The sequence below is a fragment of the Vulpes lagopus genome, chromosome 6 (genome assembly GCF_018345385.1).
Source record: "Vulpes lagopus strain Blue_001 chromosome 6, ASM1834538v1, whole genome shotgun sequence".
NCBI lineage: Eukaryota > Metazoa > Chordata > Mammalia > Carnivora > Canidae > Vulpes > Vulpes lagopus.
The window spans coordinates 63,009,984-63,022,051 of NC_054829.1; the positions used below are offsets into that span (position 1 = coordinate 63,009,984).

Consider the following 12,068-nt stretch of genomic DNA (forward strand, 5'->3'; position numbering starts at 1 on the left):
TGTTTGCTCCCCCCTTTTTTTCTTTTTTCTTTTCTCTCTTTTCTTCTTTTCTCTTTCTTTTCTTTTTTTTTTCTTTTTCTTTCTTTCTCTTCTCTCTTTTTCTCCTTCTCCCAATACAACTGGTTTTTGGCCACTCTACACTGAGCAAAATGACTAGAAGGAAAACCTCACCTCAAAAGAAAGAATCAGAAACAGTCCTCTATCCCACAGAGTTACAAATTTTGGACTACAATTCAATGTCAGAAAGCCAATTCAGAAGCACAATTATAAAGCTACTGGTGGCTCTAGAAAAAAGCATAAAGGACTCAAGAGACTTCATGACTGCAGAATTTAGATCTAATCAGGCAGAAATTAAAAATCATTTAAATGAGATGCAATCCAAACTAGAGGTCCTAACGACGAGGCTTAACGAGGTGGAAGAACGAGTGAGTGACATAGAAGACAAGTTGATGGCAAAGAGGGAAACTGAGGAAAAAAGAAACAAACAAAAGATAATGAGGATAGATTAAGGGAAATAAGTGACAGCCTGAGGAAGAAAAACCTACGTTTAATTGGGGTTCCCGAGGGCGCCGAAAGGGACAGAGGGCCAATATGTATTTGGACAAATCCTAGCTGAAAACTTTCCTAATCTGGGAAGGGAAACAGGCATTCAGAGCCAGGAAATAGAGAGATCCCCCCCCCCCTAAAATCAATAAAAACCGTTCAACACCTCAACATTTAATAGTGAAACTTGCAAATTCCAAAGATAAAGAGAAGATCCTTAAAGCAACAAGAGACAAGAAGTCCCTAACTTATCTGGGGAGGAATATCAGATTAACAGCAGACCTCTCCACAGAGACCTGGCAGGACAGAAAGGGCTGGCAGGATATATTCAGGGTCCTAAGTGAGAAGAACATGCAACCAAGAATATTTTATCCAACAAGGCTCTCATTCAAAATGGAAGGAGAGATAAAGAGCTTCCAAGACAGGCAGGAACTGAAAGAATATGTGACCACCAAACCAGCTCTGCAAGAAATTTGAAGGGGGACTCTTAAAATTCCTCTTTAAGAAGAAGTTCAGTGGGACAACCCACAAAAACAAGGACTGAATAGGTATCATGATGACACCAAACTCATATCTTAAAATAGTAACTCTGCACGTGAATGGGCTTAATGACCCCATCAAAAGGCACAGGGTTTCAGATTGGATAAAAAAGCAGGACCCATTTATTTGCTGTCTACAAGAGATGCATTTTAGACATAAGGACACCTACAGCCTGAAAATAAAAGGTTGGAGAACCATTTACCATTCGAATGGTCCTCAAAAGAAAGCAGGGGTAGCCATCCTTATATCAGATAAACTAAAATTTATCCCGAAGACTGTAGTAAGAGATGAAGAGGGACACTGTACCATACTTAAAGGATCTATCCAACAAGAGGACTTAACAATCCTCAATATATATGCCCTGAATGTGGGAGCTGCCAAATATATCAATAAATCAATAACCAAAGTTGAGACATACTTAGATAATAATACACTTATACTTGGTGACTTCAATCTAGTGCTTTCTACACTCGATAGGTCTTCTAAGCACAACATCTCAAAAGAAACGAGAGCTTTAAATGATACACTGGACCAGATGGATTTCACAGATATCTACAGAACTTCACATCCAAACGCAAATGAATACACATTCTTCTCAAGTGCACATGGAACTTTCTCCAGAATAGACCACATACTGGGTCACAAATCGGGTCTGAACCGATACCAAAAGATTAGGATCGTCCCCTGCGGATTCTCAGACCATAATGCCTTGAAATTAGAACTAAATCACAACAAGAAGTTTGGAAGGACCTCAAACACGTGGAGGTTAAGGACCATCCTGCTAAAAGATGAAAGGGTCAACCAGGAAATTAAGGAAAAATTAAAAAGATTCATGGAAACTAATGAGAATGAAGATACAACTGTTCAAAATCTTTGGGATGCAGCAAAAGCAGTCCTGAGGGGGAAATACATCGCAATACAAGCAACCATTCAAAAACTGGAAAGAACTCAAATACAAAAGCTAACCTAACACATAAAGGAGCTAGAGAAAAAACAGCAAATAGATCCTACACCCAGCAGAAGAAGAGAGTTAATAAAGATTTGAGCAGAACTCAACGAAATCGAGACCAGAAGAACTGTGGAACAGATCAACAGAACCAGGAGTTGGTTCTTTGAAAGAATTAATAAGATAGATAAACCATTAGCCAGCCTTATTAAAAAGAAGAGAGAGAAGACTCATATTAATAAAATCATGAATGAGAAAGGAGAGATCACTACCAACACCAAGGAAATACAAACGATTTTAAAAACATATTATGAACAGCTATACACCAATAAATTAGGAAATCTAGAAGAAATGGACGCATTTCTGGAAAACCACAAACTACCAAAACTGCAACAGGAAGAAATAGAAAACCTGAACAGGCCAATAACCAGGGAGGAAATTGAAGCAGTCATCAAAAACCTCCCAAGACACAGAAGTCCAGGGCCAGATGGCTTCCCTGAGGAATTCTATCAAACATTTAAAGAAGAAACCATACCTATTCTACTAAAGCTGTCTGGAAAGATAGAAAGAGATGGAGTACTTCCAAACTCGTTCTATGAGGCCAGCATCACCTTAATTCCAAAACCAGACAAAGACCCCACCAAAAAGAAGAATTATAGACCAATATCCCTGATGAACATGGATGCAAAAATTCTCAACAAGATACTAGCCAATAGGATACAACAGTACATTAAGAAGATTAAGAAGATTATTCACCATAACCAAGCAGGATTTATTCCCGATGTTTATAGCGGCAATGGCCACAATAGCCAAACTGTGGAAGGAGCCTCGGTATCCATTGAAAGATGAGTGGATAAAGAAGATGTGGTTTATGTATACAATGGAATATTACTCAGCCATTAGAAATGACAAATACCCACCATTTGCTTCAACGTGGATGGAACTGGAGGGTATTATACTGAGTGAAGTAAGTCAATGGAGAAGGACAAACATTATATGTTCTCATTCATTTGGGGAATATAAATAATAGTGAAAGGGAATATAAGGGAAGGGAGAAGAAATGTGTGGGAAATATCTGAAAGGGAGACAGAACATAAACACTCCTAACTCTGGGAAACGAACTAGGGGTGGTAGAAGGGGAGGAGGGCAGGGGGTGGGAGTGAATGGGTGACGGGCACTGGGGGTTATTCTGTATGTTGGTAAATTGAACACCAATAAAAATAAATTTTAAAAAAAATTAAAAATAAAAAAATTTTTAAAAAAGATGAATGGATAAAGAAGATGTGGTTTATGTATACAATGGAACGTTACTCAGTCATTAGAAACGACAAATAACCCACCATTTGCTTCGACGTGGATGGAACTGGAGGGTATTATGCTGAGTGAAATAAGTCAATCGGAGAAGGTCAAACATTATATGGTCTCATTCATTTGGGGCATATAAAAAATAGTGAAAGGGAATAAAGGGGAAAGGAGAAAAAATAAGTGGGAAATATCAGAAAGGGAGACAGAACATGAAAGACTCCTAACTCTGGGAAACGAACTAAGGGTAGTGGAAGGGGAGGTGGGGGGGAGCGGTGACTGGGTGGGCACTGAGGTGGGCACTTGACGGGATGAGCAATGGGTGTTATTCTGCATGTTGACAAATTGAACACCAATAAAAAATAAATTTATTTTTAAAAAAAAGAGGAAGAAAAATAAGTTTCTGAGCTAGCAAGACTAGCAATATTTAACATGAGGGAATCAACCCCTTTTGAGCTATTCTTTTCATCCTTTGATCTCTTTATTACATAGTGTTTCACACTGACTTAAGATTCAAAGCTTTGGCTGAAATAACCAATTTAAAAGATCCTCACACCTACAAAGTATCTACCTTTCCCATCCATTGGATCTTCCTTGTTTCCTCCCTTCTTTAAGGAAAATGAGGTCTCTTCCTCAAGGTAATTAAGTATAATTTTTAAAAAATTATTTTTAAAAATGTATTACTGGCTCTTACTTCAATAAGGTTGCCTAAATACATGATTATCTCTCTTTGCTCCAAATTCCCACTGAAACAACAAGGGGAAAAAATTAAATTAAAAATAGGTTGTATTTTTACACACACACACACACACACACACACACACACACAGATTGCGGGATTCCACCCTCATGGTTTCTGATTTAGTAGGTTTAGGATGGGCTCAAGATTTTGTATGTCTACCAAGTTCCCAGGAGATGATGATTCTACTGCTCTGAAGACCACATTATAAGAACCACCATGGTAAATAAATAGAGAGCACTAAAAGGAACAATTTTTTATTAATTTTAATTAGCATCCTTAGAGATATTTAAATGAATGATACAGCCATTGTTTTTCCAGTATTTGTAAAATAAGAGTTCTAGAAAACTGGAAAAAATACAATCTCTGAATTTAAAAATAAAAATCAGAAGGGCTAAATAACAACTAAAACCCAACAAAGCAGTGTGGAAAATAGTCTAAGACATCTTCCAAAACATACAGCAAAGACAAGGAGATGGAGAACATGAGAGAAAATTTAACAAGCATAAAGTGTTAATATCCATTTAATAGGTTTCTGGAGACAGAAAAACACAACAAGGAAGAAATTTCAAACCTTCATATTGCCTAGTTAATTTCCAAGCAGGCAAAAAATTTTAAAGTCACCAATTAGACACATATTTGTAACATTTTTAAATTTAAAAGAAATAAAGAAAACTCTAAAAGCTTTGAAGGGAAAAACACAGGTTATTACAAAGCAATATGAATCAGACTAGCATCAGACATTTCATTTAGCATGTGAGAATAAAAAGGAATGTTGTTTACAACATTCAGAGATGCAATTATTTTGAACCTGGAATTCTACATTTAGTGAAATCAAAGTCAAATCAAATACGAAGGCAAAATAAAGACATTTTTGGAAATTTAAGAACTAAGATAATTGACTTCCCATCCATATTTATTTCCTACTTCTGCTGTAAGAAATTATCATAGAAGTCCAAAATGGGTTTCAATGAGCTAAAATTAAGGTGTTGGCAGAATTACACATCTTTTGGAAGCACTAAAGAAATCCATTTCCTTGCCTTCTCTACCTTCTAGACACTGCCTGAATTCTTTGACTCCTTCCATTTTCATCATTATCATTAAATGTAATCAGTACTTATGGCAGATTTTTTAGTTCCTTAAAGAAATGCAAGTGACTAGAGCTACAATATATAGCCTCTGACAGAGTAAATGAAAATATGCTCTTTATCATTTCTTTAAAAAACATTTTAATCAGGTAATAATTGTGATTAATAAACACCTACCGAATCATTCGCTGCTAGTCCAAGTGCAAGATTCACTGTAAGAAACAAAAAGTAATTAAATTTAGTGACTTAAAAAAAAAATTTAGTAACTTTCCTTCTACTAAAATTCAGTTTGCCTTTTAGTATTTTCAAGGTAATAACCAAAGCACAGAAATTTTTAATATCTCCTTTACTTGTAAAAAACAAAAACATGGAGAGAATACAGAAAGTAAAAAAGACAAAAAAAGATAGTAATATTCCAACATAAGCAATATATTCCTGCCCTATAATTAACATTTTAAATAATTCATTTTTATAATCTTTTACATTTTGTTTAAATAATCTACTTAGTTTTTAAAAAAAATGTTATGGGCAGCCTCGGTGGCACTGCGGTTTAGCACTGCCTGCAGCCCGGGGTGTGATCCTGGAGACCCGGGATTGAGTCCCACGTCAGGCTCCCTGCAAGGAGCCTGTTTCTCCCTCTGCCTGTGTCTCTGCCTCTGTGTGTCTCTCATGAATAAATAAATAAAATCTTTTAAAAAAATAAAGATATAAATAAATAAATAAACAAACAAGTAAATAAAATGTTACTGATATATACAGTTCAATTATTTTCAAAAACATTCTGCAGAAAAAATATATACCTTTTTAATAAATAAAAATGTGTATGATCTTCTTGCCTTTTAAGAATAAATGCTGATAATGCAGGAATTTCATATACCTAACTCACAAATATCCCCATATGAAAGACTGGACCACTGTGCAGAGGAAAAGGAAGAGAGTCAAAGGTAAGGCAGTAAAACATGTTCCCAAAACTGTCAATTGCAAGTGAATCCTAAAGACATAAAGAAGGAAAGTAGTCCCAAAACCACCTTTAGCCCAGCAACAGAGATATGCTACATCTGAGATGAAGAAAGGTCCAAAGGAACCTTCATCTGAGATGAAGAAATTTCCAAGACTGATAGACTCTCATACTGTGAATCACATTTCTTTAATAGAACAATGTTATAAATGATGCTGAGATGGTTTCCTTTAAAGTAGTTAAGAGCACAAATTTTCAAGGCAGACCTGGTTCAAATTCTAGTTCTGCCACCTTCTATTACATAACCTTGAGTAGGATATTTTACCCCTAAATCTATTTTCCGCCTCTATAAAATGAGGATAATTCCTATTTCATAACGGTTTTGAGAATTAAATGAAATACTCATATAAAATACTTAGCCTAGGATATGGCACTTGACAGATTAATTTTTATAAATTATAAAATAATGCTGAATTTCAGGTACATCATAGGTTAAACAGTCTAACTATTAAACAGAAACTTTTAGAGAATACTTCATTTCATTGTCAGAGTCTTCTCAGTTTACACAATGGAATCACAAAGCATGTTTGTATTAACCATGTATCATCATTCTAACTGAAAATATCTCTAGTACGCATATTCAAATGGGAAGAATTTTGAGATAGTTCAGAACAAAATATATATATATATATAACACACACATATATGGGAAATAAATATTTCTAAGGCTTATGTATACAGATAGAACTGTTAGAAAAAAGTAAAGGTCAATTGTTTTGGACAGATGGTATAATGCTAACAAATTAAAAAAAAAACAAGGAAGGGGCATTTGCAGAAACATCTACTATGTGTCACAACTGTAAATTTTCTCATATATTTTCCTATTTAAATGCTGCCACATTCCATGGCAATAGATGATCTGCTAAACAAAAATAATGTTTTAAACAAGCATTAGCCTACAGATTCAACAAATTATACTGCATAAAATTCAAGTAACTTCAGGATAGCATCATGAAAATACTTTTATCTTTAACCAGTTCCAGTAATCACAGAGCATGCAAAGGAATTCACATTACTGAAAACAAATAAATGTACTCTGAATTTTCAAAAAACAAGAAGAGGTGGATTCTAGAACCAAAGACTAAAAGATTCTAAATTTTACAAAATATTAAATAGATGGATTATAGCCCCTTAGGAAAGAAAGTAAAAATGGCTGCATATAGCATTAATTCATTAGAAACAATCACTAATCATTTTTTAATAATAATACAGTATCTGTTGGGACACCTGGGTGGCTCCGCAGTTGAGCATCTGCTTTTGGCTCAGGGTGTGATCCCAGAGTCCTGGGATCGAGTCCTGCATCGGGCTCCCTGCATGGAGCCTGCTTCTCCCTCTGCCTGTGTCTCTGCCTCTCTCTCTGTATCTCTCATGAATAAATAAATAAAATCTTTCAATAATAATAATAATATAGTATCAAGTAGTAAAAACATTAGAGGTCTATTATAACTATAATACTTGGTAAATCTTATTTTATTTAAAATATCTGAAAAACTCTTCCACAATTACCTTCAGGTCAAAGTGAGAAAAAAATTGAGCTAATAAACTATACAGTTGGATTTGTAGTTGATTTTACAACCATAAAACTGCTATACTGGGAAATTACTAAAAATAGCTTTAAACAAACACAAGATCTTTAGTCACAGAACTCTGTACTAGCCCCTATTTCAAAATGTCATTGATTTCAGTGGAAGTGAAGAATTTCATGGCACGTATATCTCCCAACTTTAATAGTCTGAAAAATATTTTTAATTTAAAATATCTTGTCAGAAAATAAATAAATAAATAAATAAATAAATAAATAAATAAAATATCTTGTCAGTCTAGAACTACACCAAATCAACAACTAAATATGGTAAAGATAGTCATTTTTTTAAAATCATGTGCAAACGATAAACGGGATAGAGATCTGAATTAGCAGCCATTCCTACTGAAATGACTGAATGTTAAATAACAAGGCAGCAATAAGATGACTCCAAGGGTGCCTGGGTGGTGCAGTCAGTTAAGCACCCAACACTTGATTTTGGCTCAGGTTGGGATCTCAGGGTTGAGATCCAGCCCTGAGTTGGGCTCTGCACTCAGTGTGGAGTCTACTTGAGATTCTCTCCCTCCCCTCTGCCCCTCTAACTCATGTTCTCTGTCTCTCTCTAAAATAAACATATCTTTTTTTTAAGTGTTTTATTACTCCCAATTAATAATACAAGTTACTTCTGTTGTGCAGGATCGGAACAAGGGAAGCCATTACCCTTTTACATAATTATACTGGAACCATCTTCCTAGAAATAAAAAATTTCTGGGGCAAGTGAGTAGCCGCCGGTTAAGCAGCCAGCTTCGATTTGGGCTTGGGTCATGATCTTGCGGTTCTGGGATAGAACGCAGGATCCGGCTCCACGCCCAGCAGGCAACCTGCTTAAGGGTACTCCCAGTCCTTCCCCCCTGCCCCCTTCCTGCCTGTGTTCCTCTTTGTTTAATTTACATGCCCACCCTATGAAAAACCTTATCATCATTACCATTTTACAGTTAAGTAAACTGAAGATCTGATGGGCAATGTGACCACCTTTTCCTCAGTTAAGGGGTCAAAGACCTGGGCCATCTGTACCTAGTTTTTTTGAACTGTAAATCTAAGCTCCTCATCACTACTAACTCCTGATACCACGGAATCAGCGATTGGGAATTTCACAAATAACTCTAAAAATCAAAACTATCCTTTTAATGCTGAGCACTTGCCAGTTGGCATAAATTTCTGAGATCAGAATATCCTATAATACCTGCTGTAGTAGACTTTCCAACTCCACCTTTTCCAGAAGCCACAACTATAACTTGCTTTACACCTTCTATTGGTTTCTGCTTTGGAAGTCCTCGGGACATGATTTGTGTTCTTCTTTGTTTTAGGGCCTCACTGTCAGCTCCAGACAACTTAAAAAAAAAAAGTTTTAAAATAAGCCATCACTATTAGCATGCTGTTAAAGTAGAAAATCAGAGTCTTGAAAAGGGCTTGCTTTTCTAGGCTAATTCTGCTGATCTCCATTAGGTAGGTCTCTCGTGCTATCTACTTACTGCTACTGATCACAGTCGTGGAAATACACTGTTTAAGCTGAAATGTATCTGCTAGGACGTTAAAAAAAACGCAAAGTTAATAAACTGCCTCTTTACGGAGTTAAATCCTCCACGTGTTTCCTTCTCTTTAACCCATTTTCTAAATAGAGAAAGCAATGCACGAGTCTCACATCCACGTTCTAGGCATCCGTCATGCCCGCCACGCCCCGGCCCGGTCCTATGGGGGCCTGCTTGGAGAGTGGAGACGTCCAGACAACTGGGGTCTCGCTTTGCCGCCGGCTGGCGGGGGCCCGTTAAGGTCTGAGGCGAGCGCTCGCCAGGAGGTTATGCCTGCGCACCTGCGGCCCTGCCGCCCTCGCATCTCCGTCCCCCCCGCCTCCCCCCGGCCTGCAGCACCACGAACCTGGCGCCCACAAACCAACACGCGGCTTCCCCCAAGCGGGACGCCGGCCCCGCCACCAGCCCGAAGCGTTACCCCACCAAAATGCAGCAAACGCTGCCAACACCCCATAGCGCGGAACAGAGCTTTAAGCCCAGCCCGGAAGCCGGCGCGGCCGGCGCGGCCGGCGCGGGGTGATGACGTCACGTAGTAACGCTTGGCTTCCTCTCCCTAGAGACCAGCCGCCTGCGTTTCCTCAGCCCGGGAACCCGACTTGTTCATGCAGTGTCGTTCGTAGCCAGGTATAGACCTTTTACAAAGTTTAACCAAATGTTTGTGAGGCGTTTTCCACATACCTCATCTGCTTCGTCCTCGCAGAAATCCTCGAGTAGGTAGATAGGAGACTCTTAACAGTATTCTCTTTTCAGTACTAAGACAAGAGACTTAAAGTTTAGAGACTTGACTCAACTGGAAAGAAGTAGGAAATTGTAGAACTTGAAAAGGACTCCAGGTGTTCTCATTGCGAAGAATACGGTATCTTAAATAGTCTCCGTGTTAAGGATTTTACCTTTTTTTTTTTTTTTTTACCCCCGGCGTGATCTACAATAATAGCATGTATTGATATTTGCTGCTGAGTTGCTTACAGTTCCCTGAAAGAAAAGTCAGGTGCTTTGCTGGGCTCGAAAAAGTTTAGCTAAATAAGAAAGCAGGTCTAAAGAAGCAAGTTTCGCTCAAGAAGAAAGTTAAGTGAGACAAAGCTTGAGGAAGAAGGTGGAATTTATTTTGGTATGAGGAATGAAGTATTCCTAGATCCAAAGTGGATGAGAGCGAGGGAAGTAGCTGTGAAAGAAGACGCTAGAAGGCTGATAAAGAAACCCAGACCCAGCAAAAGAATCAATTAGGGTGCAGGTTGGCTTACTCTCACGTATTTTTTATGATATTTTCTAAAGTTGATTTTAATTTATTTGCTTCTCCTCTGTAGAGAATTTGTCGTATAATCATTCAGTTTATTTTGCTCTAATCTGGTCTTTAATTTTCCTGACTTTACTACAGGCATAACATCTCAATCTCAAACAATTATTTTAAGGATTAGATTTTACCAACAAGTACATTGAATTAAATTTTTTTGAAGATTTATTTATTTATTTATTCATGATAGACACAGAGAGAGAGAGAGAGAGAGAGAGAGAGAGAGAGGCAGAGGCACAGGAGGAGGGAGAAGCAGGCTCCATGCAGGGAGCCCGACGCGGGACTCGATCCCAGGCCTCCAGGATCGCGCCCTGGGCCAAAGGCAGGCGCTAAACCGCTGAGCCACCCAGGGATCCCCAGCACATTGAATTAAATAAGCTCTGGAAAAAAATTCAGTTCTTTGCTTTTTCTCCCCCAATCTCACATTATTACTTCCTTTGCCTTATCACTTTCTTATTTTGCAATGTTTTCTCAGTTAATTTTATCAATTTTATCTGCTCAATTTTTATAAACCATAAGCCAAAAGAATAGGGATAAGGAGAATGGCTATCAGAATAATCCATTCACTAAACAAGAAATGCTGAGTATTCATTTGTGTCCAGGTAGCTTTTCAAATTCTTCTAGACTTATGAAGATATATTCATTTAACAAATATTTGCTGACCAACTACAATACACCAAGCAATGCACTAATCATAGGGTTTTCAACACCCTATGGTGTTATGGTCACCCAATGGTCTGATAATAGGGATTATCAGATATAATCCCTCCACTCAAGAACTTTACCAACAAGTGTGAGAGACAGAATAATAATTCAACATAGGGTAATAAGTATAGGAAGAAAGCACTGAGAAATAGAGAATTACAAAGAAAGGGCACCTTAATTCATTCAAGAAGGCTTCTGAATAGGGTAACATCTAAGCTGAATCCTGAGTGTGGGTAATGTGTAGGCATCAGCTCTGAGAATAGCTAGAGGGTTGTACAGAAATAAGAAATGAACTGGTAAGAATTTCAAATAATCTTCATGGCTTGCAGACAGAGTGTGAGGTGCAGGTCTCAGAGAGATGAGGATGGAAGATGGCAAAGAAGGGAAGGGTGTGTAGATCATAAAAGACTTTATATATCACCCAAAGGAATTTGGACTTTATCCGAAGGGAACCACAGAAGGTTTAAAGTGATAAAATAATGTAATTAGATTTATATTTTAGAAATACTACTGAATACCAGGTTTAAAAAAATGGTTGTGAGAGGTGTGACCAGAGTTAGGGAGATAGAAGGTTACTGTAATCCAAGAGACATGTTTGCTTATAAAATAGATAATACCTACTTGTAGGGATGTTGCAAGGTTAAATTTAATATAATGCATGTAGAAAATCAATTAATAAAATAAAGCATGTAGAATACCTATCGCAAAGTACATATTCGCAATAAATGTTAGCTATTGTAATGATATTGGTTATGTAAAGGTTTATGATATGTGCAATGAGATAA

The 12,068-nt window shown here is 37.3% G+C and overlaps 1 protein-coding gene and 1 long non-coding RNA gene across 2 annotated transcripts in view; one reads left to right on the forward strand and one right to left on the reverse strand.

The window, feature by feature from the left end:
- The window catches only part of NUBPL (nucleotide binding protein like), a 216,033-nt gene extending 206,252 nt beyond the window's left edge, over positions 1-9,781 (reverse strand). Inside the window, exons 1-3 of the mRNA XM_041759641.1 lie at positions 9,634-9,781; positions 8,942-9,089; positions 5,336-5,370 (exon numbers count right to left, since the gene is read on the reverse strand). Of these exons, the coding sequence (XP_041615575.1) occupies positions 5,336-5,370; positions 8,942-9,089; positions 9,634-9,741 (291 nt within the window). The 5' untranslated portion in view covers positions 9,742-9,781. The remainder of the gene's footprint in view (positions 1-5,335; positions 5,371-8,941; positions 9,090-9,633) is intronic.
- Positions 9,782-9,853: 72 nt separating this feature from the next.
- The window catches only part of LOC121493798, a 33,852-nt gene continuing 31,637 nt past the window's right edge, over positions 9,854-12,068 (forward strand). Inside the window, exon 1 of the long non-coding RNA XR_005988561.1 lies at positions 9,854-9,911. This is a non-coding gene — a long non-coding RNA (uncharacterized LOC121493798). The remainder of the gene's footprint in view (positions 9,912-12,068) is intronic.